Source organism: Dermacentor albipictus, unplaced genomic scaffold (assembly GCF_038994185.2).
Source record: "Dermacentor albipictus isolate Rhodes 1998 colony unplaced genomic scaffold, USDA_Dalb.pri_finalv2 scaffold_12, whole genome shotgun sequence".
NCBI lineage: Eukaryota > Metazoa > Arthropoda > Arachnida > Ixodida > Ixodidae > Dermacentor > Dermacentor albipictus.
The window spans coordinates 12,690,332-12,715,500 of NW_027225566.1; the positions used below are offsets into that span (position 1 = coordinate 12,690,332).

At 45.2% G+C, this 25,169-nt stretch overlaps 1 protein-coding gene across 1 annotated transcript in view; it reads right to left on the reverse strand.

The window, feature by feature from the left end:
* Nucleotides 1-17,731, reverse strand: part of LOC139051560 (uncharacterized) — a 68,908-nt gene extending 51,177 nt beyond the window's left edge. The window contains exons 1-2 of the mRNA XM_070528527.1: nucleotides 17,549-17,731; nucleotides 17,252-17,371 (exon numbers count right to left, since the gene is read on the reverse strand). Coding sequence (XP_070384628.1) covers nucleotides 17,252-17,371; nucleotides 17,549-17,731 — 303 coding nt within the window. The remainder of the gene's footprint in view (nucleotides 1-17,251; nucleotides 17,372-17,548) is intronic.
* Between the last annotated feature and the right edge of the window lie 7,438 nt (nucleotides 17,732-25,169).

The following is a 25,169-nucleotide window of genomic DNA, read 5'->3' on the forward strand; positions in this document are numbered from 1 at the left end:
CCCACGGCGAGGGGGTTGTACTTGGTAACAATCTGCTGCATTATTTCGGCTTCGCTGTCCTCGAGCGCTATGCCCCTGATCACGCCCTTGACTGTGTCCTGGGCGGTCGTTCCGTAAGCGCTCACTATGCGCTCATTATGAAACTGGTAGCATAACTGTAACACCTGTTCTGTGCTTCAAACAAGTAACACAAAAGTGAGCCTATATGCTCTGGTAATTGAAAAATAAAGTGCCTAGTGTACTCTGAGCGTATTAGAGGAAGGACTTCAAAACCATTCAAAAGAGAATTCTTCTGAGCGGTTCGCCCTGATGCATTCAATGCAGCCGACTTGACATGGTTAATGGTTATGGTTATATTGCGCTCAGTTTTACACAGACGATATTAAGAAAGGACAGGACGTGGACGGACGTAGCGCAAACTACCGTTGGCAAACTACAGTTGGTAGTTTGTGCTACGTCCGTCCACGTCCTGTCCTTTCTTAATATCGTGTTTGTAAAACTGAGCGCAATATAACCATGAACGTTCACCAACTAGCCCCCTTCATTGCTTTACTAAACAGCCGACTTGAGTTGCGTTTAGAAAATATTTCTCCAAGTCCCGAAGCTACCCGTTCGACTAATACCTTTGTGCATCACTCCATCCTTGCCCAGCCTCTGCTGTTGATCAACGGCCGATTGATACATGCTTCTCCTTCATTCACTGTCTCTGAACAGAAAAAGCGCTCTTTGTTGTTTTTGTCTTGGAACTCTGCCATTTATGCCTAGATGACGATAGAACAAACGACGTGTATTACAAATTTTAAGAAACATCTGCAATACGCTCGTGAACAATTTCGTATTGATACCTTGTTCCCAATGTTACAGATCAGAATGAAGCTCTAGTGGAGTGACATGTTGTATTGTGGAACAAAAGCACATATGGAACTAAGATATGGGTGGCTCTGCTATCGTAAACACCAAAGACAAGCGGAGCTGGGGGAAGGGAGGAATAATAAAAATCAATGTAGTCTTCATTGGGGGGGGGGGGGGGGGGTTCGGAGGCCGGTTGGGACGTGGTGCCATTTGAGGCACCCGCCACAAGAGCAGCGATCTGTTGAGACGCCATATCCGTCGGTGTCATGTGCCATACACTGCAACGACGCGACGCGGTGTCAACCGCCACGCCTTAGCTCTGATGCATGCCAGCTCCGACGCCGTGTACCTGGGAGCTTCTTGAAATCTACCGAAGCCAGCACGCGAGTATTTATCAGAGAGGAATGACGTCACACCACTTGTGTCCCCACCTCACCGCTCCTTCTCCCCCGCTTCACAATAAGCATTTTAACACTCTTATGCGTGTTCAAGGAGGTGTTTGTAACATTCACACCTTTGCCTACACCTTTTCAGCACCCTTTTCGGCCAAAACAGCCTATCATAAGGGTGTATACCACACATAAAGTGTGACATTGCTGGAAGAAGGGTGTTAAATCGACGACTGAAGTGTGTTGAACACATTGATGGATAAATCTGGGTAACGTGTACACGTCGTGCATTGAGCAATGTGTTTATGTATTGCATTTTAAATGCCAAAGCATTTTATGTCCTTTCAGGTAAAATAGCTGGCATTCTCCGCAACAACAATGCATATGGGACGCCGCTTATGTCAATCTTGCCATTTCCCTTGAAAGCATTCAGAACCGTTTTATTCTCTCAAATTATTCACGTCATTCTAGGGTCATGTGCATGAAAAGAACACTAGGTCTACCTGACCTTTCGTTACGTCGCAAGCACTTTCGTCTCTGTCTTTTTAGTAGAATATGCTACTTTAACCCTTCTCTTAAAGAAAACCTTTTCACCGCACCAAGCTCTCGTTTCGCATCGACCATCAACACAAAACTGATGGGCCATTCTTCCTTTTTGCCAAGAACAGTCACTGAATGGAACCGCCTTCCCGCCTCCACAGTCTCTATTTGTGTCACCACTAATTCAAGATCGCCGTTCAGTATCTCACAGTTTGATTTTCTCTTCTTGGCTTGCACTGCAAATATTGTATATTTTCACCACTTCCTTCTGTTGAGCCTACTAGGCCTTGAAAGTATGTATAACAATAAATAATTATAATTAATCAATTGTTTAATTATTTATTTAATAATCACTTACTTATCAAACTAGGTAATTATTTACTTATTAAATGTGCCGTCACCACCGTCTTGTATGACGTCAGTAGTGATACAGAAGGTAGTTAATACAACAATGTTAATTATGAGCAATTATGGGTAATTAATGTGAAATAAAGTGAATAAGGGTGGAATAAATCAGTTAAAGGTTCGTACAAACTATAGCAAGGTGGATTACGGCAGATTAAGGTAAAATTGTAAAGTACACGTGACAATGTATGAACTAACGTATCACAGTCACGTGACAATTGCAAGTGTACATCCGTGAAGTCATTAACTTTTCGCATTCCTATGTGACTGTCGATTTTTTTAAAGGATTCTGATGTTCCTGGCGTGACGGCCTGCACAAATATGCATCATCCATAAAAACTACCCCTTCCACTTACAATTTAATAATCATTATATTTTGTGCTCACAGTATTATTATTATGCAATAAAACACTTCTAGAAAGACTGCAGTAGCAGAACGAAAACACGCGAGTAACTTGTAAAATTCTGCACGAATATTCCGGTGCCCTTAATAGCCCAACCAAAAGTGGCGAAAAGAAAAAAGCTGTTTAGGCACATTGCTGAACAAACAGGGACGTGCTGTTAGACAAGCCTCCGCTGTACAATGACATCAACGTACAATTTGCATGGCGAAGCCATAAAGCAGACACTTATAGAGGCCAGATTACGTTGGAAGTTCTCAAACACGAATTTCCACGTACCTTGCCTAATTTATTCAGAGGTTTACTAAGCTACTGATCTGCTCTCTAAGCACATCCTCAGACACAGTTTGTAAGGCTCAGCCTATATATTAAGGGCTGGTGTCGTCAAAGCTGTAATTTCTTATCCACAGCATACGCTCTTGCAAACGCAGTCTTCAGTGTCCTCATGAATGTTTACGCGTCGCTGTCGCACGACCAAGGTGTGAGCGTCTTTATCGGGCCAGGATATCGCTGAAACTACGCTGTGACCTCGCAAGCTTGCTTCGTTCGGACGCAGCGAATAATCAAATCGCACCAGCAGAAGAGCGTCGATCGTGTCGCTCACGGTCACGATTTGCACCAGCAGAAGATCGTCGATCGTGTCGCTCACGGTCACGATTTGTGTACTGTACCCTCAATGACGCAGCACAGACTGCACCCCCCTCGAAAAAAAAAGAAAGAATGCTCGGCACGAAACGTAGTAGCCACTACCCGCATCACCGCTCTAGTTAGAGACGACAACGAAACAGCAGCAAACAGGCGGCCATGCGAGAAAGCAAACTTATCAAAATAAACGTTCAATTTACGCGGCCGCTCCCTGCCCACTGAAAAGCGTCCGGAAGTGACGGAATGACGCTGTACCGTGACTTCGGCGCGCGGCAGGACGGGAAGGCGGAAGCTGCGCCATGCTACATGAAAAGATGATGAAATGCATTGTCTCGTCTTTGCCTGTGGTCGCGTCTCGCGCTGTGCGAAATAATTTTAAACGTGTGATTAGTTTTGTGTGCGCTGTAGAAAAAGATGTGGTCCGTGCTGTGTGTATTACTCGTGCCCCACTTCAAAGCAAAGCGTTCGTACGCACTGCAAGATAGATCCATGGAGGCTAAAACGAGAAGTTGCAACGTGCCTGGTCGGTAGTGCAGCCACAATGGAAATTTTCAGGCAAGTGCCCGTTTATTTGGTATTTGGTTGATGTGTTACGTGTTTTGTTCGCTCTACCCTGTTGAAAAAGACAACAGGAATTCTTGTCGCAACTACATAAATTTCTCTCGCTACTACAGAAATTTCTGCTCTACGACAGAAGTTCCTGATGTTTCTGTAGTTGCGACTAACATTTCTGACGTTACGACAGAAATTCGGATGTCGCGAAGACCAAGAGTTCTGCAGTCGCAACAGAAACGTTCTGTCGCGTCAACAAGAGTTCTGATGTCGTTACAACAGCTTTCTACCGTGACAGCGATTCTAACGTTACGACAGAAATTCTGTCGTCGCAACAGAAACACCCGGTTGCGACGGCCAAGAGTTCTGCAGTCGCAACAGAAACCTTCTGTCGCGACTACAAGAGTGTGTGAAGTCGCAACAACTTTTCATCGCAACAGCGATTCTAACGTTACGACAGAAATTCTGTCGTCGCAACAGACAGATTCTGTCACGACGACGAAGAGTTCTGAGGTCAGAACACAAACGTTCTGTCGTGACAAGAATTCTGTAGTCACAACAAGAGCTTTCTATCGTGACAGCGACTTTGACGTTACGACAGCAATTCTGACGTCGCAACAGAAACCTTCTGTCGCGACCACAAGAGTGTATGAAGTCGCAACAACTTTTTATCGCAACAGCGATTCTGACGTCGCAACAGGAACACTCTGTCGGGACTACACAGAAATGTGCTACTTTCTGTCGCAGCGACATAAGTCCTAACGCCTATAGACAGAAGCGCTTTCCGTCGCGACGCTTTAAAATTGTATGTCAGTTTCGCATTGGTGGTGTACACTGTACGTTTCTCTTGCACGGCAATGAAGCCGACAATGCTGATAGCACCGACACCGGTATTAAAGTCGACGTGGCCAATTGTTATAACTGTGCCTTACGACGAGGCACTAGCAACGCCATACCGGCCTCATCAAAATCATACCATCTGCGGGAATGGCTGCCTATCCGTTTGATTTTATTTGGTAAGATGTGGCACACAGGCCTGTGGATTTACATGTGCCGTTACACTGACACATTAGTTAATTTGCCAGAAATATTGCATAAGCTTTTGCGAAGAGAAAAGGAAGTCTTGGGGTGTTCCTCAAAGTTGCGTGAAAAGCTGTCTCACTCTTGTCTCATTATTCTCGTACAGCGCTGCCGTGAGAAGCCAGCATGCTGTCAGAAAGAACACTCATCCACGAATGTTTATGTAGCTATTTTGCAGTGAATACACGATTTATATGCGCACTCAAAAGTGTAAAGAACGAGAGACTACTGTCGAAATTAGCAGTAACAACCCTAACAGTCACCGTTGTCCATTTCTGAATTTCTTATTTATTATAGATATCGTACATCAAAATAGATGTTCTAGCGCTCCACGATGTACTGTACCTGGCGATGGTAACAACACTTTTACTCTTCTAGAGATGCGGCAGTTGACGCGGTGGAGTGATAGCGGATCTTGGCTCTTAAAATGCAAATGTAAACATCAGCGCATCGTACGATTGACACGGCCAAAGTGTATTATGCAAAGACGTGTAAGGAGTTGTGCAGTGATAAAATGCCGAGCTCGGAATCGTGAGGTCGGAAGTTTGAATCCTCAGCGAGGAGGTTTTTTTTTACAATTTTTTCTTACTTTTACATTTTTCTCTTTTGTACTAACAAATTTACACAGCCTTAAGGAAGTCTCTGTCAATTTTTAATTAAATATTGATCAAGAACTACAGAACTTTCTACTACAGGACGTCACACTGCAGACACTAGAACTACAGAAACAACGTCCCAAAATACGACAGACTGAAATTTCCTTTTGTGTTTTTCCACTGGGTAGAAGTATCTCACTGTGATCTCGTAGCATAATTCACTAATGTAAGAGCAAGAGCAGCTGCACTCCTAGTAGGGCAAGTTAACTACTTTGATCGCGCCCCGTGTGGGTGTTTGTCAAACCTACATCGCGCGTGGTGCACCTGCGTAGTTACGCTTTGTTTTTCAGCGCTTCAACGTTTGTAGATGTGATTCTCTTGCTCGTTCAGCGCGGCTTCTTGTAATACGGTCGTTCGCACTTAAGTGAAATGTGGTCGACCACTTTTGCGTCACGTAGAAAAAGGACGACTGGCTTTGCCACCTTTCGAAAGAACCGGCGCGGTAATGGTTTTCCCTGATGCGGTCGCGCGCTGCTGTTGCTGCTTGCCGGACGCCTTCAGCATGTTTTCGGCTTGCTTTGTCTGTGCATGTGTGTGTGTGCGCGCGTGCGTGCGCTCGGCTCGCTTTGTGCGTGTGTGTGTGTCTGTATGTGTGCGTGCGCTCGGCTCGCTTTGTGTGTGTGTGCATGCACGCGCGTACATGCCGGTTTGTATGGGCTGGCGCGTTTGCGTGTGTCCAGTTCGTACGTGTTTTGTGAGCGTGTTTGTGCGTGCGTGCTTGTGCGCGCATGTTTCTGTGTAGGTCGTTGTGTGTGCGTATACGTGTTAGCGTGTCTGCCTGTATGTATGTGTGCTTGTTTGTGTTTATCAATGTGCGCGCTTTTGGGTCTGCGCTTTGAGAGTGCGTATGTTTGTGTGTGCGTGCGAGTGCGCTTTTTGTGCGTGCGTATGTATTGCATAAGGTCGGTAGAGTTTTACTCGCAATAAAACTCTTCCAATGTGTTGCAGCGAGTGTTCCCGCCGGAAAGACGAGTTTGGTTTCAAACCACCCTGGACAACTGCTGTATGAGGCTCCATTTCTCGGGAGGACCAGTGGGAAGGCGTCAGGTATACGCTTCCTCCTTTTTCCCTCCTTTGCCCTGATGAATTCATATCCTTGATTGCTATTGTGAAAGGAACGTTATATGCAGAGCATAAATAAATGATTCAGAATTCTGGTAGTATGTTTCGCCAGTACACTAATTCTGATCTTAAAAACGTGGATTTACCCGCCGTGATTGCTCAGTGGCTATGGTGTTGGGCTGCTGAGCACGAGATCGCGGGATCAAATCCCGGCCACGGCGGCCGCATTTCGATGGGGGCGAAATGCAAAAACACCCGTGTACTTTGATTTAGGTGCACGTTAAAGAACCCCAGGTGGTCAAAATTTCCGGAGTCCTCCACTACGGCGTGCCTCATAATCAGAAAGTGGTTTTGGCACGTAAAACCCCATAATTATTATATAAAAAACGTGGTTTCCCATTAGCCTACACTTCCGTTGATGTAGACAACCGCTGAAATTGTGAATGGTAGGTTATTCTAGACGTTCTCCGCATATAGAAGTTGGCTTCAGGAGCTTTAATGAAATATGAAAATTTGTGTTGTGCTTTAGAGGTATACAAGCTTTTGGCCTCTCTGGTTAGTTTGTATGCCCTTATCGAGTTGCTGCCTACAGCCCTATTGAAATTCGTAACTACAGTTTGGAGCACTGTGGAAGCTAGAAGGCTTGCCCTGGTTCTCGAGAAAGTGATTAAGCTGGAAGTGTAGGTTGAGGAGTTTGGGGTTGGTCACACAAAGGCTTTTTTATGCCTTAGCAGTAGCAGTCTGTGGTACAGGTGTGTGTGTGTGTGTGTGTGTGTGCGTGCGTGTGTGTGTGTGTGTGTGTGTGTGTGTGTGTGAATTCGCTCCTCAAAAGGGAGTATGTGTGTAAAGTAAGCTACTTCGTTGCTGGTGCTGTTTGCCAAGAATCGGCAAGGGAACACAATAATCACTTTCACTTGAAATAATAAACCATGCAAAGCATGCTGGCACAGTGGCGACAGCAGCATATAAGCATACAAACATGCAGCTGTGTGACAATCTTAATGCATCACTGCAACATCTGGAAGGAGACTTGCCTCTTTTTCAGTAAGCAGCATCCATATTTTTGGCTTTTCTCATGCTAACCAAAACGAGGCTCATTGCCAGTGATCTTGTCTTTTGTTCTATTAACATTTGCTTATCTTGAACTTAGAGCGTCGATTCTCGCAGGTAATGCCCATGATAGCAGTAGTTTCACAATGCCCAGCCTTGGTGCCCGCCATAAAGAGCAAGCCACTTGCGTTTGCCTTCGGACAGATGGTTGATGTCTTGGACGCAGTTGTGAAGATAATATTGTAAGTAGATATAGGTATGTAGTGTAATATAATAAGACAAGTTATAATTTAAAACTCTGAGGCTCCTTGGCGTCCTAAGCTTCATATCATGTGCAGTGTGTGTGGTTTTAAATATTGCGAATGGTACAGTGTATATTGCAGGTATGACTACTGATCCAAAGTACACGCTTGCGTTTTCTTGATGGCCTTTCATAATGAAGATTAGTTTTATGCAAAAATATTCACGGGATGGGGCATTGCAGCATTATATTCTTCATTGTGCATTCAGTGCTAATTTCGTATAACGTTCTTGCTACCATTTTATTTGCAGGAATGGAATATTTGTTTACTTTCTGCAACGAGCTTGTTATTTGCTCATTGCAATACACTCATCAACCTTTAATTTATTCCCATAGAAGTCTCAGAACCTTAATCGTTGAGCCGTTTTTATTTTGAATACGATAGCAAAATCAAAATGCACCGGGTTGCTATATAGAGTACAACGGTCTTGAAAAAAATTAAAGAAACCAGGACCTCTTGTGGGCATTAAAAAAACGTTTCAGCAGGCAATGCACCTATTTCTTGTGCTGAGCTAGCTGCTCATGAAAAGTGCAAGCATACTTCATTTCACACAGTTTTGCAGTAAATGGCTGGACTATCATTGTCTCTAAGCACAACCTTTTCTCATTTGCATCATGAAAATCTGTCTCGTGCTTAATTTGAGACAAGTCTTGAAAAATGAATGTTTCATAATTTTGAAACCACGAAGTATTGGTTGGGACTTGACAGTTTTCAGACAACTTGACCATGTTGAACGTAGCCATCACTAGATAAGAAAAAAATATGCACAGGAGCACTCATTCAATCAAATGCAATGCTTGTGGTCATTTTCCACGTGGCAAAATGTACTATTAAGCGATAGAGGGCGGGTAGCCAATTTACCACCATTGCGACTCATGCGGGTAGTGGCAACACAGGGTGAGAAATGGTTGTGGGTCTGCGGTTCATTGAATATGAGAACAGTTATATACAATACCCCCCTCTCCCCCCGCCCAGTGAGGGTTAGCTGTGCAATATTTTTCGGGCGTAAAAGATGATTGTTTTAGGAGACAAGAAATTTCAGGCTATAATTGAGAGGCTACAGAAATAAGGACCATGTAAATAGTCAGAGAGCAACATAAACTGCGTAGGAGGGACGTCTCAAGTTAGAGCGTAAAGTAGAAATTTGGAGCATAAGGAAGGATCATAAGTTTAATTAAGGGAATAGTACTTGTCAGCGTATTGCCGAGCTAGACCACTGAAACAAGGGGGCGTGCTCTAAGGAAAATAGCTGACAACACATGCTAAATTTTCCAGGAAAGTATGCCAAATTGTCAATTATTACTAAATTAGTAAATAAGACATACACAATTAATTTTAAAATAGAGAACGGGCCTAATTAACTGCATTGGAGATCGTTGGGCTGGATGCATGTATTGCAGGACAAATAAGAATTCCAGTGGGAGTTTCCTCGTTTTCATTTTGTGTGCACTCTCTCTAAGTACTCTTTGTCTCCTAGTGTAATAATGCTCTGTAAACACAACTATTTTTTCATGTCTTGTGTATCTGTCTCAATACGCCATATCCCATAAGTTTGTCAGCTGCTGTGCTTATAAAGTGTAATGCACAGATATATTCCAGAATTCATAATGTCAATTTTTTATACCAAGGTCACATACACGCTCCTGGACAAATGTCTGCTGTTGAGAGATGTCGGTGGTAGTGTCTATAAGTTTTATTGCCTCTTATTTTCTATGGTGAAAAGGCTATTGTAATTTTTTTTGCTTTTGCTGTTGTATGTGCCATGTTGTATTCACAATGAAATAGTGGTTTAGTGTTCACGGGAACATGTACCTAAATTTGCAAAATAGAAATTTCTCCTACCTGTCACTTGTCTTGCCCAGTTACCTAAGTTGTGCAATGTGCCTGGTACCATAATTAAGATTATTGCCTTATGAAATTTTCCGCAGTGTACATGTGTAACTGCACAAACTGAACTCTCATGATTCCGTTCTTATTTTGCTAATGCAGGATGCAAGATTGCAGCATAGCCATGTACTGCATTTATTGGCCAATATGCTCAGAGAATGGAGTCCGTGCACCTGGTGGTGAAACGTGAACAGTATTTTTTTCTTTTTGAAAGCTAAATGCCACGTGCTGCATGAATTGCATTTTTGCAGCTGAAATGTGTACCATATCTTTTCTAATTTTCAATCAATGAATATATACTGTTCAGTATATTTATACTGTTTGATACTACCATTTCTTGCTGGCAAATGTAAACAGTGTGATATTTAACTTGAACTTATGCATGACTGCCTGTGCCTGTGTTTTTGGTAACCAGAGTATGGCTGATTTAATATACCATATTGGCTCATTTGCATACTCATATGCTACAGCAAGCCTAATCTTGCATTACCGCATATAAGTGCAAATAATTCAGAAATTTACAATGTATTATTAAGCACTCCACCTTTTGTGCTCAGCAAATTAGTTTAATCAACAGTGGTTTCTTTTTTATCAGACCTCTATTGATACTGCATTTTGCACCCAAACAGTAGTAAATAGGGCTTATTTAGTCTTTTGTTCTATACCAAGAAAAGAACGCATTTCGAAACTACATATTGTATGGCAGGCTAGTGCCTTCGGGTTACCAAACAGAAATTGAAAGAAACCGGCTTTGCAATTAGAAAACCTGCTACACAGCACTTTTAGCCCAGAGAGCTCTCGTTTCACTAAAGAAAGAAAACGATTACACACTAAAAAAATGTACATATTTTTTGAGCGCAAGTAATCTTGTTGGAAAGTGAAAGTGAGCAATAATGCCTTGGATTAAACCTTATTTAAAGCACGTCTATGCTTGGAAAATATTGTTTCAATCTCAAAAATGTTGGCGAGTAATGCCTTACATCGATTTTCCGAACTTTTTATAATGCTTTGCCATGACATTGGTGCACAAAGTAACGGGTGTGTTTCTTGTGTGTTTGCTCAGCATTTCATTTACTTCCCTAATTGACCTTTGCAATATCCTTTTTTAAGGCACCAAAACTTGAATTTCTTTCATTGGAGCCTAATAGTGAAAATTTCTGACTTTATGTGGACCAAAACAGTGTGAGAATAACTCAGGCTCTTTCAGTGCTGCTATACATAGTTTCTTCTCTATAATAAGAGCAGATTTGATCAATACATATATATTTACTTACGTTTGTGGGAAATGTACAGTCGCGTTCATAAATTTGGAGACCATGAGAGCCCGTGGCCATGTGCATGCGCACGCCGTCTGGCGGCTCGGTGCCTGCTGTCGAGAGTATCGCAGTGTGCATGCGCATCCATCGTATCTCTCTGGCCTGCTCCCTCTCTCGCTCGCTGCGCACCCACGAGCACACCGTTCACAGGAATTTGCAGCCGTCGCGCCAGTAGTGTTGTTCGCGAAGCAGCGGCGCGACATCTTCGATCCCCTTGGTCCGACCTCGGCGATGTTTTTCAACTATGGAAGTGCCTGCTTTCCCTGCTTCTGTCACGGCTGTCTGGCCGATACCATGATGTAAGATATCTACTCTTTAGGTGTAAACGCGTGCATCGATGGCAGCGGATACCTATCAGCGGTACGACGCAACTTCAAGACAGAAGATGTTTCATTGGTTTTATGTCCCGTTGGTATGGCAATGGCGCTTCGCGAAAAATCCGAAGTTATTGAGTGACGCGCGGAAGTATAATATATATTTATAGGTCACCATGGTGAGGGGAGATGGTGGGGGAGAGGGCATCGCCGGGCTTGGTTTTGCAATATACACCATGAATTACTCATATGTAATGTGATCCACACGTATAGGTGTTGTGTATGCCCATCGAAGCTTCAAGGCCAGCTGTTCGACTGTGCGCTTGGTAGCCGAACTTGAACCATCTGACACGCACGAGAGATACGCGTGGATCGCTGTACTTCCGAACGTGCTGTCCATGCACACCAGAAATAAAATGGTGTACACCCTTCCAACACCCACATAGATGGGTGTTAATGTGAGCTAGCACCCTTACACCCTAAATTTATTTTGTTGGACACCCTTCCTCTAGGGTGCGATAATTGCGCCCCAACTGTAGGGTGTAGGCAACAGCACCCTTAGGGTGTTCGTATGGCGACAAGCTGATTTACATCCTTGAGGGCGTTAAAATGTTTAGTCTGTAGCCTCCACCCACCCTCGCTGCGACACTATGCGGCGCGATGCTATTTTATACTCTGGTTTCCCTCTCTCTCAGCTCTCTCTCCCACAGCTCGGCGAAGCCGCTTAAGTCAAGAGAAACCAAGCGAGGTTCTAACAGCTCCACTGTAAAAGGCTATAGATGATTTTAATAGAATTTACTGGATATTTATCGGCACGTGAGCACACGGAGAGCTATGCAGAAAATGGACTTGATGCATGTTCTTTGGACTAGCAAGTGTACCTTTTGTGTGGATTGAAAAATGAACTTTTCACTACTGTTATGCAAGAAATGTGGGTCTGCTGCTGTTGATAATGTTTTTATTATTCATAAACAACTGTATGCGATAAAAAGTGCTTTGGTAGAGCCTTAGGTATGTGTGATCGAAGTACAGAATGCATCCATTTTTATTGATGAATGAGAAACTAAGTTCTACATTATTGTATTGTGTATTGAATGCCTTGCTGTGCGACAGGTTGCTAATAAAAACAGTGAATAAAACACATTTTTCTGCCTACATACGTTTTCCCGAAACAATATATCCGCGTCGTGTGGCGTGCTGACGCATGGCCGTACTCGAAGCGTCCGCTGTCTCAAAGCTCCTGTAAAACTTGCCAACTCGGGAATACAAAGGGCGCGTATGTCATTCCCCTCGCGGCAGAACTCCGATACCTTTCGTACTGCCCACCTGCCTTTCTGGCATTGTCCTCGGAATGCACTGCCCGGTATGATGAAGTCGCTTCGCGTCAGCGCTGCGTTTTCGCGTGTCATACAGAAAAATATGTTTTCACACAGATGCTTTGCACATATATCGTGACTAAGGAAATAAAATTAGAAGCCGAAGTATGTGGAAAAGAAGAACTGAAGGAGGAAAACGGTTTAAAAAAATTAATGCAAGTGGTGTTGATTTCTATTGGCGCCTGCAGAGAAAGTCGTGTGCACGTCGAGCGCATACAACACGACAAGAGGCATGGTGTTTACCCCCCTCGACCATCAAGAAAGCCGTTGCCATGGAAGCAGGCTGCATTCTTTTCTTTGTATTTTCGTCTCGGAGTTTGGCCTACCAAACACCAGGGAAGAAATTTGCGCTCGTGAAGCCATTTCCATTTACCTGGGGGATATACCAGCTGTCCTACCCGCGGTAAAAGATGCTCGCCCGTGAAACAACGGTCACCGGAAAAAACAATGAAGACGTGTCAATGCCCCACTCTTAAATATCGTGGTAGCAATGGTGCAGTCAGAAGATGAAAGCGAATAAGGTACGTAAGCGAAAAGTAACTAATCCCGCCTTTTGCCTTGGCACCAAGACGAACCGCTCTTGAGCGTTGTTTTGTCAATAAACAAACACACGACTCACATATTTGTCTGTTATCACGTGTCGCACACGTCGCGCCCACCATTGAACGAAGGCGTAAGCATCACCCCATATTCTTGCTCACCAAGACATCGGAGTATTTGCATGGCACGAATTACCGTGGTGGTAGGTGTACACTAAGTGCAAGTCGGCTTGTCCTGGCGTCCAAAATCAAACATGGCCGCCCGGGTGAAAGCATGAGGTTAAGCATTGCCGCCGTGTTCATTCCATAAAGCAGCTTGAACTGCGTCATCTGCGTTACTTCTTGCACAGCCTTGTTGTGAACAAAAGAACACGTACGGTAGGACGGCATCCCACATGTTGTGTTCGACGACGATATCGCTAATTGGTCGGCGAATATTTATTGAGGTGCTCTGTAAACCAATTCGCGTTTGGGTCATAGGCGATTGTCCTACGGCGACTTCTGTGACTGTTTGCAGGATCGCTCGAGTAAGCTTCGCTCTAAAAGCCCTTCCTCTATCGGTGATGAGGACTTCTGGGGCACTGCATTCTAACAAGATGCTCTCGACACTTTTCCCCTCTTCATCGACGCTGCCTTTTGGCAGGGCTTTCGCTTTGGCGTAGTGCGTAAGGCACTTAGTAACCACGACGATCCACTGATGGCCGGATGTGGACGTCGGAAAGGTATCAACACATACATGTATTTTTAGGTGCGCATGTGCGCGGGGGATCATATTTGACTAAAGCTTGTGAAAGAGGTAGAAAGTTCCTCGTACAGAGCCGAGTTCCCATTTCAACAGCCACTGCAGTGAATAATCCGCAGCATAGCGAATAAAGAAAGAAAGATTCAAGAAAAACATTCACCTAGCGAAGCAGTTTTCGCCCAGCTCCAATGCTCCGTAATCTTAACCCTTCTAACTTTCCCGCCGCACATAACAGCTGTTGAAAGCGGTAGTCGTACACAGTTACTTAATTAAACACATCTTTACAATCACCAACCACACAACCAACGGCAACAGTTAAACAAACTATATGTATACCACACACGATCGTCGACGGTGACCAATTGACATAAAAAGGCCGCCTCGGAAGCGCAAATGTAATACAAATAGCTATGCGAATCCAACGTTTCAGCGCAGTGATCTAGTGCAGTTCTATAGATTCTGGTTCCTTGCAAATCAAGCAGTTAGCCCCCCTGGTTAAACAGGCCCTCTTTTTTCTAGCCATATTTTCACGGGCGAGCTATTAGCATGCAGTTTAAAAAAGAATGTTTTCACTCCCCCTGGTACCATCATTCGTTTCACACGTTTTAGCGCATCTTTCCACTGCCCTTTGCGGTACAATATACGATATAAAGGTTTTGGGAACATAATGTCTAATAAATCTGGGCATATCTGGTTACGCGTCACTTGTGACAAAATATATTAGGGAAATGTGTGGGTTTAAAAATGTATATGCCACGACCTACACACTTAAAAATTTGCTCGTTGCGTAATCCCCACCCACCCTTATCGAGACAACAAAGTTAGGTAAGACATTGCTCAATCGGACTTCAATAACTGTTCGCAAGAAAGGATTTTTCGTGTCTCGCAAGAACAAAAATCTAGAAACCAGTTGCTTCAAGTATAAATTTGCTAATGACAAGTCCCCCTGATCCAACTTGCGAAACAAGTTGTTCCTGCTTGTCTTTCATGTTCTGATTGCCACATAAACAACGAATGCTATATGAAATTTCTTTATATTGAATGGGGAACAGCTCAGGACCTTCATAAAATAGGACACGTACGTTTTTCTAGTCTGTTGTAGTGCGTCTTTTTTAGGTATATTAAGCAAACAACTATTAAAAAAGAATTACCGTTAACACCACATGGTATTCATTACTCAGCCACAGGGCAAGACAGTATACATTATGACTTGTTCTCTCTTCTCAGCCTTCACAGCATATGGAAAAACCGCATGACTGTAAGGAATTGTGTTATAAATGTCAGAATAGTAAAGTCTTATTTGCTGAAAATATGAGTAAACTACGTGAAGTGTTTGAGAAATTAGCCGATGACGATGAATTGTTGGTATTGGTGGATGCTCTTGCCAAAATGCAAATTTTGTAATCTGAACAGCATGCTCAAACTGCAGCGGTGGGAAAGCAAATATTGTCAGATGGTAGCAGCAGTGTGCATTCATGTATTTGCCGAATGTCTGGAAATAAAGAGAAAAAAAATAGCCATTTAGTGTTGTGGTTAGAGTATTCAATTATAGCGTGATGTACCCGGGTTCAATTCCCAGTGTGTCCATGTTTGTGTAATGTGTGTTTCCATGTTTGTGTGATGAGTGTTACCGACTTCGTATAATTTTGTTATGAGGTACTCGCATGAAATCGCATGCGAAAGAACTCTGGGCAGCACCTCGATAAAAGTAATTTTTTCATGAAAAATGACATTTGGCCGTATAATATTGAGCCGTATACATTTGAGACTTAGTAAGCCGGACAGATTTGATCTGAAATACCGCATAAAGATTTGGTGTTATGGTTGCCGCTTTCCATGTGGCCCCTCTCTGCAACGGATCGGGCCACTCAGATGCGATCCGCATATGCAAGAGCCGCATAAAATAATCAAAATAGGCAGTAGGCCGCTTGGAGTGAGCCATGTACCAGCATAAAGATTTTGATCTACTTCCGCGTTATATGCGTTATTTTAAGCCGGCATTGACTAGAGTGTGGGGACCTGTCGCCGAGGCTTCACACTAGTAGGCAGGTGGTGAAATAAATAATCAAATATAAACAAATTCAATGAACTTAAAAAGTGCTGGGCCTCATTTATGTAAATGTAAGATGGGCCCTTAAGCCTATAGTTAAAACTTTAGGGGTTCTTTTTGATTAGCTACTCCGACTCCGCGATTTGCCCCACAAGCACTACTCGTTCTTAAAGCAGTCTACCTGAAAGAGCCAAGCTCATCTATATGCTCTGAAAAATAAAAACCATTGCGAACTCATAAATGATGCCGGTAGACGGACTGTTTACGTATTGAAGTATTCAAGGTGCGCACACAAAAGAATAATCCTTATTATTTACGTTCTATTGATATAAGTGGCTTCTAACGATAATAATTTAACAGCAGAAGCCAAACCAGGAACGAAATGTTGACACAGTGCAACACGTTTTATCGAGTGCTAATCTCTGAACCAACGTCCGCTCCGGAATATCTTCATTGCGGAGTCACACAATGTGAGATTATCTTTTAGGCAGATAACGCTTTTATATCTGTATTGATTCTGATGAGGTCACTGTAATTCAATTCAATGCCTTTTCAGGCTCCTACTAGTATAACCTGGCTGAGATGCAAACGTATCGCTATGTGTTTCTGATATCGATGCGTTACTTTTCTGTACTTCCAATTCTCCCTTGTGATACCCCTCAAGAAAAGGCCATTGTATGCCTTAGATGTCCTTATTTGAAAACTGACGGCTCGTTTGTATACAGAACTACCACGATAGCAAAGCATCCAATATGGCTAAACGCACAGCGGCATTTTGTCCCGTTCTCCCTATCTCACGGTAGCTAAAGGCGTATTTGTTACGCAAGAATTTTAACTTCCAGCGAAATAACCTTCTCGTACAGTGTTCAACGAAAAACCGTGTGCTTCGATGACAAAGCCGAGAAAATTCCAGTAGGTCCTGATTCGGGTCACTTGAATCGTGTGTAATGAAAAAATAAAACAGCTGTTGCTAATGAGTTGCAGTGAATGTGTTGGCTTATCTTTTGTTGTTCCTACTTCTTTGCATCCTCTGAACATCCTTGAGCCAATCTACGGAAGTGCATCCAAGGGTGTGTGCACTGATTTGTCCTACCTGTCGACCATCCAGTACAGCCTCATAAGTTTCCCGCCGGAAGACTTTACTGAAGGGAAGCTGGCTATGATGTTGCTGGACTCGGCGCCAAAGCTCTTGGTCATCGGCGTTGGTGGACGTCTGCCGAAAGAAAGAAAATTAACATCTAGCACAAGAAAAAGAACGTAGTGTTTTATCTACTCTTTCCACACGCTCGGAAATGACTTATTTAAAACCGCGAAAGAAGCCCTATTTGCAGAGAGTGCAGCATACCTCTCACGATCTCAAAGTAGACATGCGGTAATCTTTAGTACGTACTTTGAAAAAGACATCAAAAGCCATGCCATCGATGATGGTCGGTACAATGCGCCGGTGCTTGATGATATCGGCGACACTTTCGAGACGGGGAACGTCAGTCTTTATGGCCATGCTGGCCTGCATGTGACTCGTGAACGAAGTGGTCGCGAAGACAACGGCGACCCACCACACACCAATGAGCATGCGGGTGTTCTGGGGGCACCGTGATGGACCTGCGCGTGCAAATCACGTCATGAACTCTGGAATATTCCACGACGTAAGTCGCGCAAGGTCAGGTCACTATAGCACAGACGTACAAATGTTCATACAACTTTGCATTTCCTGTAGAATTCCTGCTTTTACAAACACCTAACCTCACATCACGCAAGGACGCGAGTGGATGTGATCGCTCGATTGGTCACGTCATCAGGTGTGTGTCAGGGAATATAAATAAAAAGAAATAATCGTAAACAAGTGCTGTGTTTGTGAGGTGGCCACTTGCGGTTGTGCTTTAAAAGGAAATTAAACCGAACCCCGGCGGGCCCTGTGCAATAGCAGAGTCATATTTTCACAGAGGCCTTGAAATGAATGCGGTCGTAAACGATAGTTGTAAGGGGTAGCGCCTAGACTAAATACTGCACCCTACTAGTGCGATAAAGCGACCATTTGCACAGCATTCACTTTGTTGCGCACTTTTATATCTAGAAACTAGTGGACACCAAAGAAGAAATCGGTAAAGTGGTTTGCAAAAATGACAGCTGACATAACGGCTTTCTGCCCGCTGATGTTAAATTACTAGTTTTAATCATCATCATCATCATCAGCCTGGTTACGCCCACTGCAGCGCAAAGGCCTCTCCCATATTTCTCCAACAACCCCGGTCATGTACTAATTGTGGCCATGCCGTCCCTGCAAACTTCTTAATCTCATCCGCCCACCTGACTTTCTGCCACCCCCTGCTACGCTTTCCTTTTCTTGGCATCCAGTCAGTAACTCTTAATGACCATCGGTTATCCTCCCTCCTCACAACATGTCCTGCCCATGCCCATTTCTTTTTCTTGATTTCACTAAGATGTCATTGACTCGCGTTTGTTCCCTCACCCAATCTGCTCTTTTCTTATCCCTTAACGTTAAACCTATCATTCTTCTTCCCATAGCTCGTCGCGTCGTCCTCAATTTGAGTAGAACTCTTTTCGTAAGCCTCCAGGTTTCTGCCCCGTAGGTGAGTACTGGTAAGACACAGCTATTATATACTTTTCTCTTGAGGGATAATGGCAACCTGCTGTTCATGATCTGAAAATGCCTGCCAAACGCACCCCAGCCCATTCTTATTCTCCTTATTATTTCCGTCTCATGATCCGGATCCGCCTAGTTTTAATATGTCACAGCAAATTAGGAGTTGTGGGATACTGATAAGTTAGGGGCTCTGAATGAACGTCGACTGCATAGGGATGTTACTACGCAATGCCGTCGCAGAACACGGGAGTTGTTGCGTCGTACGGCTATGAGAATATAGTGGTCACGACTACGAATTGATCTGACTACCTTGTGCTCACCAGCAGAAGACCATAACCGATGCTTCACGTGACCGTGAGTTTCTAAAATTTTCAAGCCTATAATGCCAGGTGGCGTCGCAGTACTCACCAAGCTTCACATGTAATACATATGAAAGAATATGCCTAAGCAGGACATCCGCGGTTTAGTCCTTTCAGTTGTTGCCATGACAAAGCCGTGAGTCCCTATATATGTTTGAAAGCAATGTGAGTTGAGTGTTTCGTAATTATTAAAAACCGGCGGCAGTCAACAACAGGCCTTGCAATTTTTTCCTTTGTGGGCGTCGCTCGCTGAAACACCTGTCAAGCACCAGACGCAGATGTAGCGGTTGTGAGGTGGCCTACTGGCTTCTTCGGAACATCGGTTGCCAACCATCCAAAAAGTGCGCTGTGTCCTTCGGGGGTTGGGTTTACAAAGTGGCAGCTAGCAGCCGGGTACAATGTCATGCGGCCCGCACTGGGAGGCCTCAATTTGTTTTAAACTTTAGATGTCATGGCTTTAACTGGAGACTGGCAGAAAGTGTCAGTCTGCATGAAATGTTCATCGTACGGGGAGCTGAGCTACCCAAGTGAAATTGAGAAAGCCTACAGTCCACTCAACGGCATGTACTTGTGTAGTCTGCGTTATTTCGATGAGGGAACAGCGTCACATTGTCTCATTTGTACACCCATTGATTTTCTATTATTTGACCAGGCTTGATGAGTGCTCGGGAAGCTGTCAGTACTACACCCCCCCCCCCCCCAAATGCTTTTCTATTAGGAAAAAAAGGCTTGTGGACTCGAAGGGGCGTAAGAGTGAGAAGAGGATGTGTTGAAGTTGCTGCAACGTTACCAGCCAAGCCTAATAAAAACAGGACTTCGATAACACGTGGCAGGGCAATATAGACGTCGTAGTTAGGCGGTCCGAAAGCACGATAGCACGCAAGAGAATAATTCATGTAGCCACGTGGTACAAGGATATTTGTCAACAGCATTATTCCAAGAAAATAAGCTGGGTTGGCTTTCTTGCTTTCAATTTCCATATATAGTAAAGTTTATTTTTTGGCTTTTCTCCTAGGTACAGGACTAGCTTTTATTTAATCAGCTGCTCAAATATTATATACGGGGGAAAGGTGTGAATGAGAAAATTGCAGACTATCATTAAAAATATTAATCAGCCCTTCTACTCTGTGAAGAGGTGTAACATTCGCGGTGCTGGTCGCATTCTCCATTGTAATCTACAGATAAGATTGCCCCCGGTTGCCACAATATCTTCCTTTCTTTTGCCACTCCCTGATTGGCTGCTTAGCGCTCAAAAAGCGCGTCGCCGAACGAATAAACATCATTGTCTTCCTGGCGCTGCGTTGGTCGTCTGTTCCTTGGGCCGGTCGTCCTGCCGCCCTTGGCGTCTAGCCGTCGAATACGTAACAGAGGACAAGAAGCGAAGCTGTGGTGTGTTTCACCTCAATCGGTGCATCTACGTATATATAGGTATTATTATAGGTAGTAGTAGTAGCTGTAGTCGTAGTAGTGGTAGTGCCACAGCATGGCGCCCAGTAAGTACGCATGCTTGCTCTGCTCAGGCCCTTTTTACGGTAAACAGCAGTTCTATTGCTGTGAAAACTGTGAAAAGCGTCTGCATACGAAGTGTCTGATCTGGCCAGACGATAGACTGGAGCTTTTGAAGTTTTGATCGCACTCCTTTTGCTGCAATATGTGTGATTTAAAACAGCAGGGTTTTAAGCCTAGTCACAGCGATCCCACGGCGTGCTCCTTGCAGCTTTCCTTTTTCCAAACAATTTCCCCCTCTTATGCCCCACAAGAGGACCTTGACGGCGGCATGACCGGTCCGCGTTGCCTCCTTCTCGACGCACCAGAGGGAACCGAGTTCTTTAGCAGCGAAGTTTCCCAACTGCGAGAGGAGAACGAACGCCTTCGTAACGTCCCCTCCTATGGTGTGGAATAACAGAGCCAAGTCAGCACCTGCGTTCGAGAGGTTTGTAGCCTGCTCGACAAGCTCTTGCGTCATGCACTGCCAGGCCTGGGAAGGCGTTTGTCCATTCCGGAAGGTCTTCTACTTCTTCTACTCTTGCCTCGCCTGCACAAGATATACCTGTGTTTCTACGCCCTACAGAACAAGGAGCCGCCGTTTTCCCACGTGATTTCGTTCCTACGACTTAAAATGCCCCCGAGACTACACACACAAAAAAAAAAACGACAGCTCTGCCTCCGTTGGAGCCCTAAAAATTTTGAGATTGCGTGTAGCTCAACAGCGACAACCATCTAAGGCTATTTTTGTTTCTAATTTAAGCACTGAAACAACCTTTTCCGGACTGACGAAGCACTTGAAGGGTGTTTCTCCCATTGCCTGCCATGTTAGAACAAAATATCACACGTATTCTTCCTTTCAAGTAGCCGTGGATGATGAAGCTTTTAGTGCCTGAAAGACCCGTCAATGTGGCCAATGGGATGCCTGTTTAAGCCGTTCCGTGGGCTGCTACATGACGACATGCTTCATGCTTCCGAGATAATCACCAAGGATCAAAATGGCTTGTAATTTGGAAAGCTTTTACCAAAACATTCGTGGACTTCGCACCACAGGGCATGAATTTTTCTACAATTATTTGTTCTTCAGTTCCTATTTTGTTATTTCTGAAACTTGGCTCTACAGTGAAATTTCCTCATCAGACGTCTTTCCATCATACTACAACGTCCACGTCAACGACCAGGGCTTCTGTGGATGTCAACAAAAAGGTGTTCGCGTACTAGTAGCTGTTGACAAATTACTGAGATGTGTTCGGCGCAATGACATTGAAAGTGTACAGGAGTCGATTGGCTAGAAGTCAGCTTAGCGCGTTGCGAAAAATTGTTTATTGGATCTTTCTATGTACAGCGGAATATTTGCCATGTTTGTTCGATGAAGTTATCTCTTCTATTGAAAGAGCAATATCTTCCCATAGTAAGCACAGGGTAATCATTCTTGGTGATTTTAGTACACCTAGAATTGATTGGAACCTGCTTATATATTGTCATTGCACTCATTGCATAGGTTGTTGTCATTGTCAATCATTGTCAATTCATGTGGCAACGTTTTCGACTTTTGCATTTCGAATGCTCAAGTTTTGGATGTCTCTCGTTTTGTTGCGTCCCTTGTGTGTCCCGATAAGTTTCATCCGTCACTTAAGATATCTGCCTCTGTGTCAGCCCTGAGGCAGGTCTCCTTCAATGGCATAAATGACTCATCTCACTTTGATTTTAAGGGTGGTGATTATCTTGGTTTCTAGGTTTCTTGCCCACCAGAGATTAGTTATCGGTTACAGACCAAACCAATGTTGATGACCAAGTAGATCAGTTTTCGTAGATTGTTTTGAACAGTATGCGGAATTACATTCCCCAGTACATACCTAAACGCTCTAAATATCCCCACTGGTTCTCCTCTCAACTCATAATTGCCCTGAAACATAAAGATTGCGCGCATCAAATATCAAGAATTCCTGTGCCTAATGAGTGGACAGAAGAATTCCGCTTTATTCCTGATTATCTGTAAACCGCCGCTATAAGCGGGATCAAGACTCATGTATTACATTCTTGGAAAAAAGTGCCTCCGTCCAGCCAGAGGAATTTGGGAAGTACATCCGTAAGCGCTGTTATATACGTGGAGAGTGTTTCCGCCAGCTTGACTCTAGAGCAGTGGAAGTCCAAGCAGTCGCGGATTGTTTTGCTGCCCATTTTGCTCCTTAGGTAAAGGTGAAGGTCTGTATGCTGGAGTCAGTAAACAGCAAACGGCGGTTCCTACATCTATATAGTGTTTTGTTGTTTGATGAAAAGCTCGTCCGCGAATGACATAAATGCTTGAAGCCTCCCCTCTCTTGCGGCCCCGATGGCGTTGCCTCAGCAAATATAATAGCTTACGACAGTGTACTTCCTCCAGTATTCACACCTATATTGACACGTGTATTTATATTTATCGGGCGACCAGGTTTCACCGCCTAACAAATCTTATCGCACAGCGCGGAACGCGCTTGCATGTATCCGAAGTTTCTGGAAAGTTATCGATGCTTCTATCCGCAGTCTGTTGTTGCCGAACCTTGTGTTATCTGATTTATTCGCCTGACGCGAATGATGTAGAACTTTATGGAAGGCACGCGGGTCCCAACGATTAGTCTGGAACATTCGACGATTGTGTATAAAAGCCGACGAGCCTATTGAGCCGACGCGTCGATCAGATTTTCGACGATTGCCGACCGTGTTCGCCGCTATCGTTGTGCTATAAGTGTAACCTGTTTTGTGGGCACAGGTTCGCCCAATAAAAGTTAGTTTTGTCTATCGCAGTTTTGCTGCTGTGTTCTTAACGTCACCACCACGTGACATCTGGTGGAGGTGCTTTTGGTCCATATACCGGACGCCCCCGACAAGCCGTGATCCAAGCCCGGAACGCAAAGATAACACCAACACAGTCCCGGACTATCGAGCAAGCCGCCGTCTTCAACAACTGCCCCCGGAGCACGGACTTTTGCCTGAGACGACCAGAAAGATTGCCACCAAGTCCACCCCAATGGCAGCCCCGGCGTCGCCCATCGTGCTACAGCAGCCCAGGGGGCCTCCGACGTTCCGTGGTTCAACTTTCGAGGACCCGGAAGGCTGGCTTGAGACGTACAAGAGAGTCGCTACGTTTAACAACTGGAACAGCGACGACAAACTGCGATATGTCTTCTTCGCATTGGAAGACGCGGCCAGCACGTGGTTCGAGAACCGAGAAGCCACCCTAACGACCTGGGAACTTTTCCGAAGCGGCTTCCTGCAGACATTCGCAAGCGTCGTACGCCGAGAACGAGCCCAAGCGCTATTGGAAACCCGGGTGCAGCTACCTAATGAGACGACCGCGATCTACACGGAAGAAATGAGCCGTCTCTTCCGCCACGCCGACCCTGAAATGCCCGAGGAGAAGAAAGTCCGCCTGCTGATGCGTGGTGTGAAGGAGGAACTTTTTGCCGGAATGGTACGAAGCCCACCGAAGACCGTCGACGAGTTTCTTCACGAGGCCACCAGCATCCAGAAGACACTCGGGATGCGAAACCGGCAATTCGACCGTCGCACGACCTCGACAAACTACACCGGAGTTCAGTCACTGGCCGCCGACGACCTACGCGAGACTATCCGAGCTGTCGTGCGGGAGGAGCTACAAAAGCTGTTCCCATCATCACAGCCTCAAGTGGCTTCGATTGCCGACGCCGTGCGTGAGGAACTCCAACAACAACTTGGAGTAGCCCCTGAATCGCCGCAGCGTGAGCCGCAAGCGATGACCTACGCCGCCGTCGCACGCCGTCAAGGACCCCCTCCGTGACCGCGCCAGGGCCCTGTCACGCCACAGTTTCGTCGTCCGCCGCCGCCGCCGCCAGCACGACCACCCGTCGCCCAGCGCACCTACACGAGGAAGACGGACATCTGGCGTGCTCCTGACCACCGCCCGCTCTGCCACCACTGCAGAGAAGCGGGTCACGTCTACCGACGATGTCCGTACCGGGAGATGGGACTGCGAGGTTTCGCCTTCAACGCGCCGCGTCCACAGCTTGGCGAGCGCCCACGTGACATCGCCGATTACCTCGCCGCTACTCAGTGGAGCCCTCGACGGCCGTCCCGTTCGCCATCACCAGGCCGCTACCTGTCGCCGCAGCGCCGACCATACACTGGCCCAGCCCGGAGCCGGTCAGCGAGCCCATATCCGGAAAACTAAAAGCAGCAACCGATGGAGGTGCGGTTGCTGTTCGTCGAACTGACGAAGATCCTCCGCCGCCGACGAAGACGACGACGAAACGACCTCGACGGCGCAAATACACGCCGCCGTCCCGACGAAGTCAGGAAGGCAAGACTACACCGACGAACGACGACTTGATGACGCGACGTTCCAACTTCAGTTCAACACGACGCAGCCGTGATCCTACGCCACGACCTAACTGCAACGCCAGACAAAGAACCATCGACCTCAACGTGCTTCTCGACAGCCACCCAGTCACTGCCCTAGTCGACACAGGGGCTGATTACTCCGTCATGAGTGGACACATCGCCGCCCAGTTGAAGAAAGTTAAGACTACGTGGGAAGGCCCTCAAAT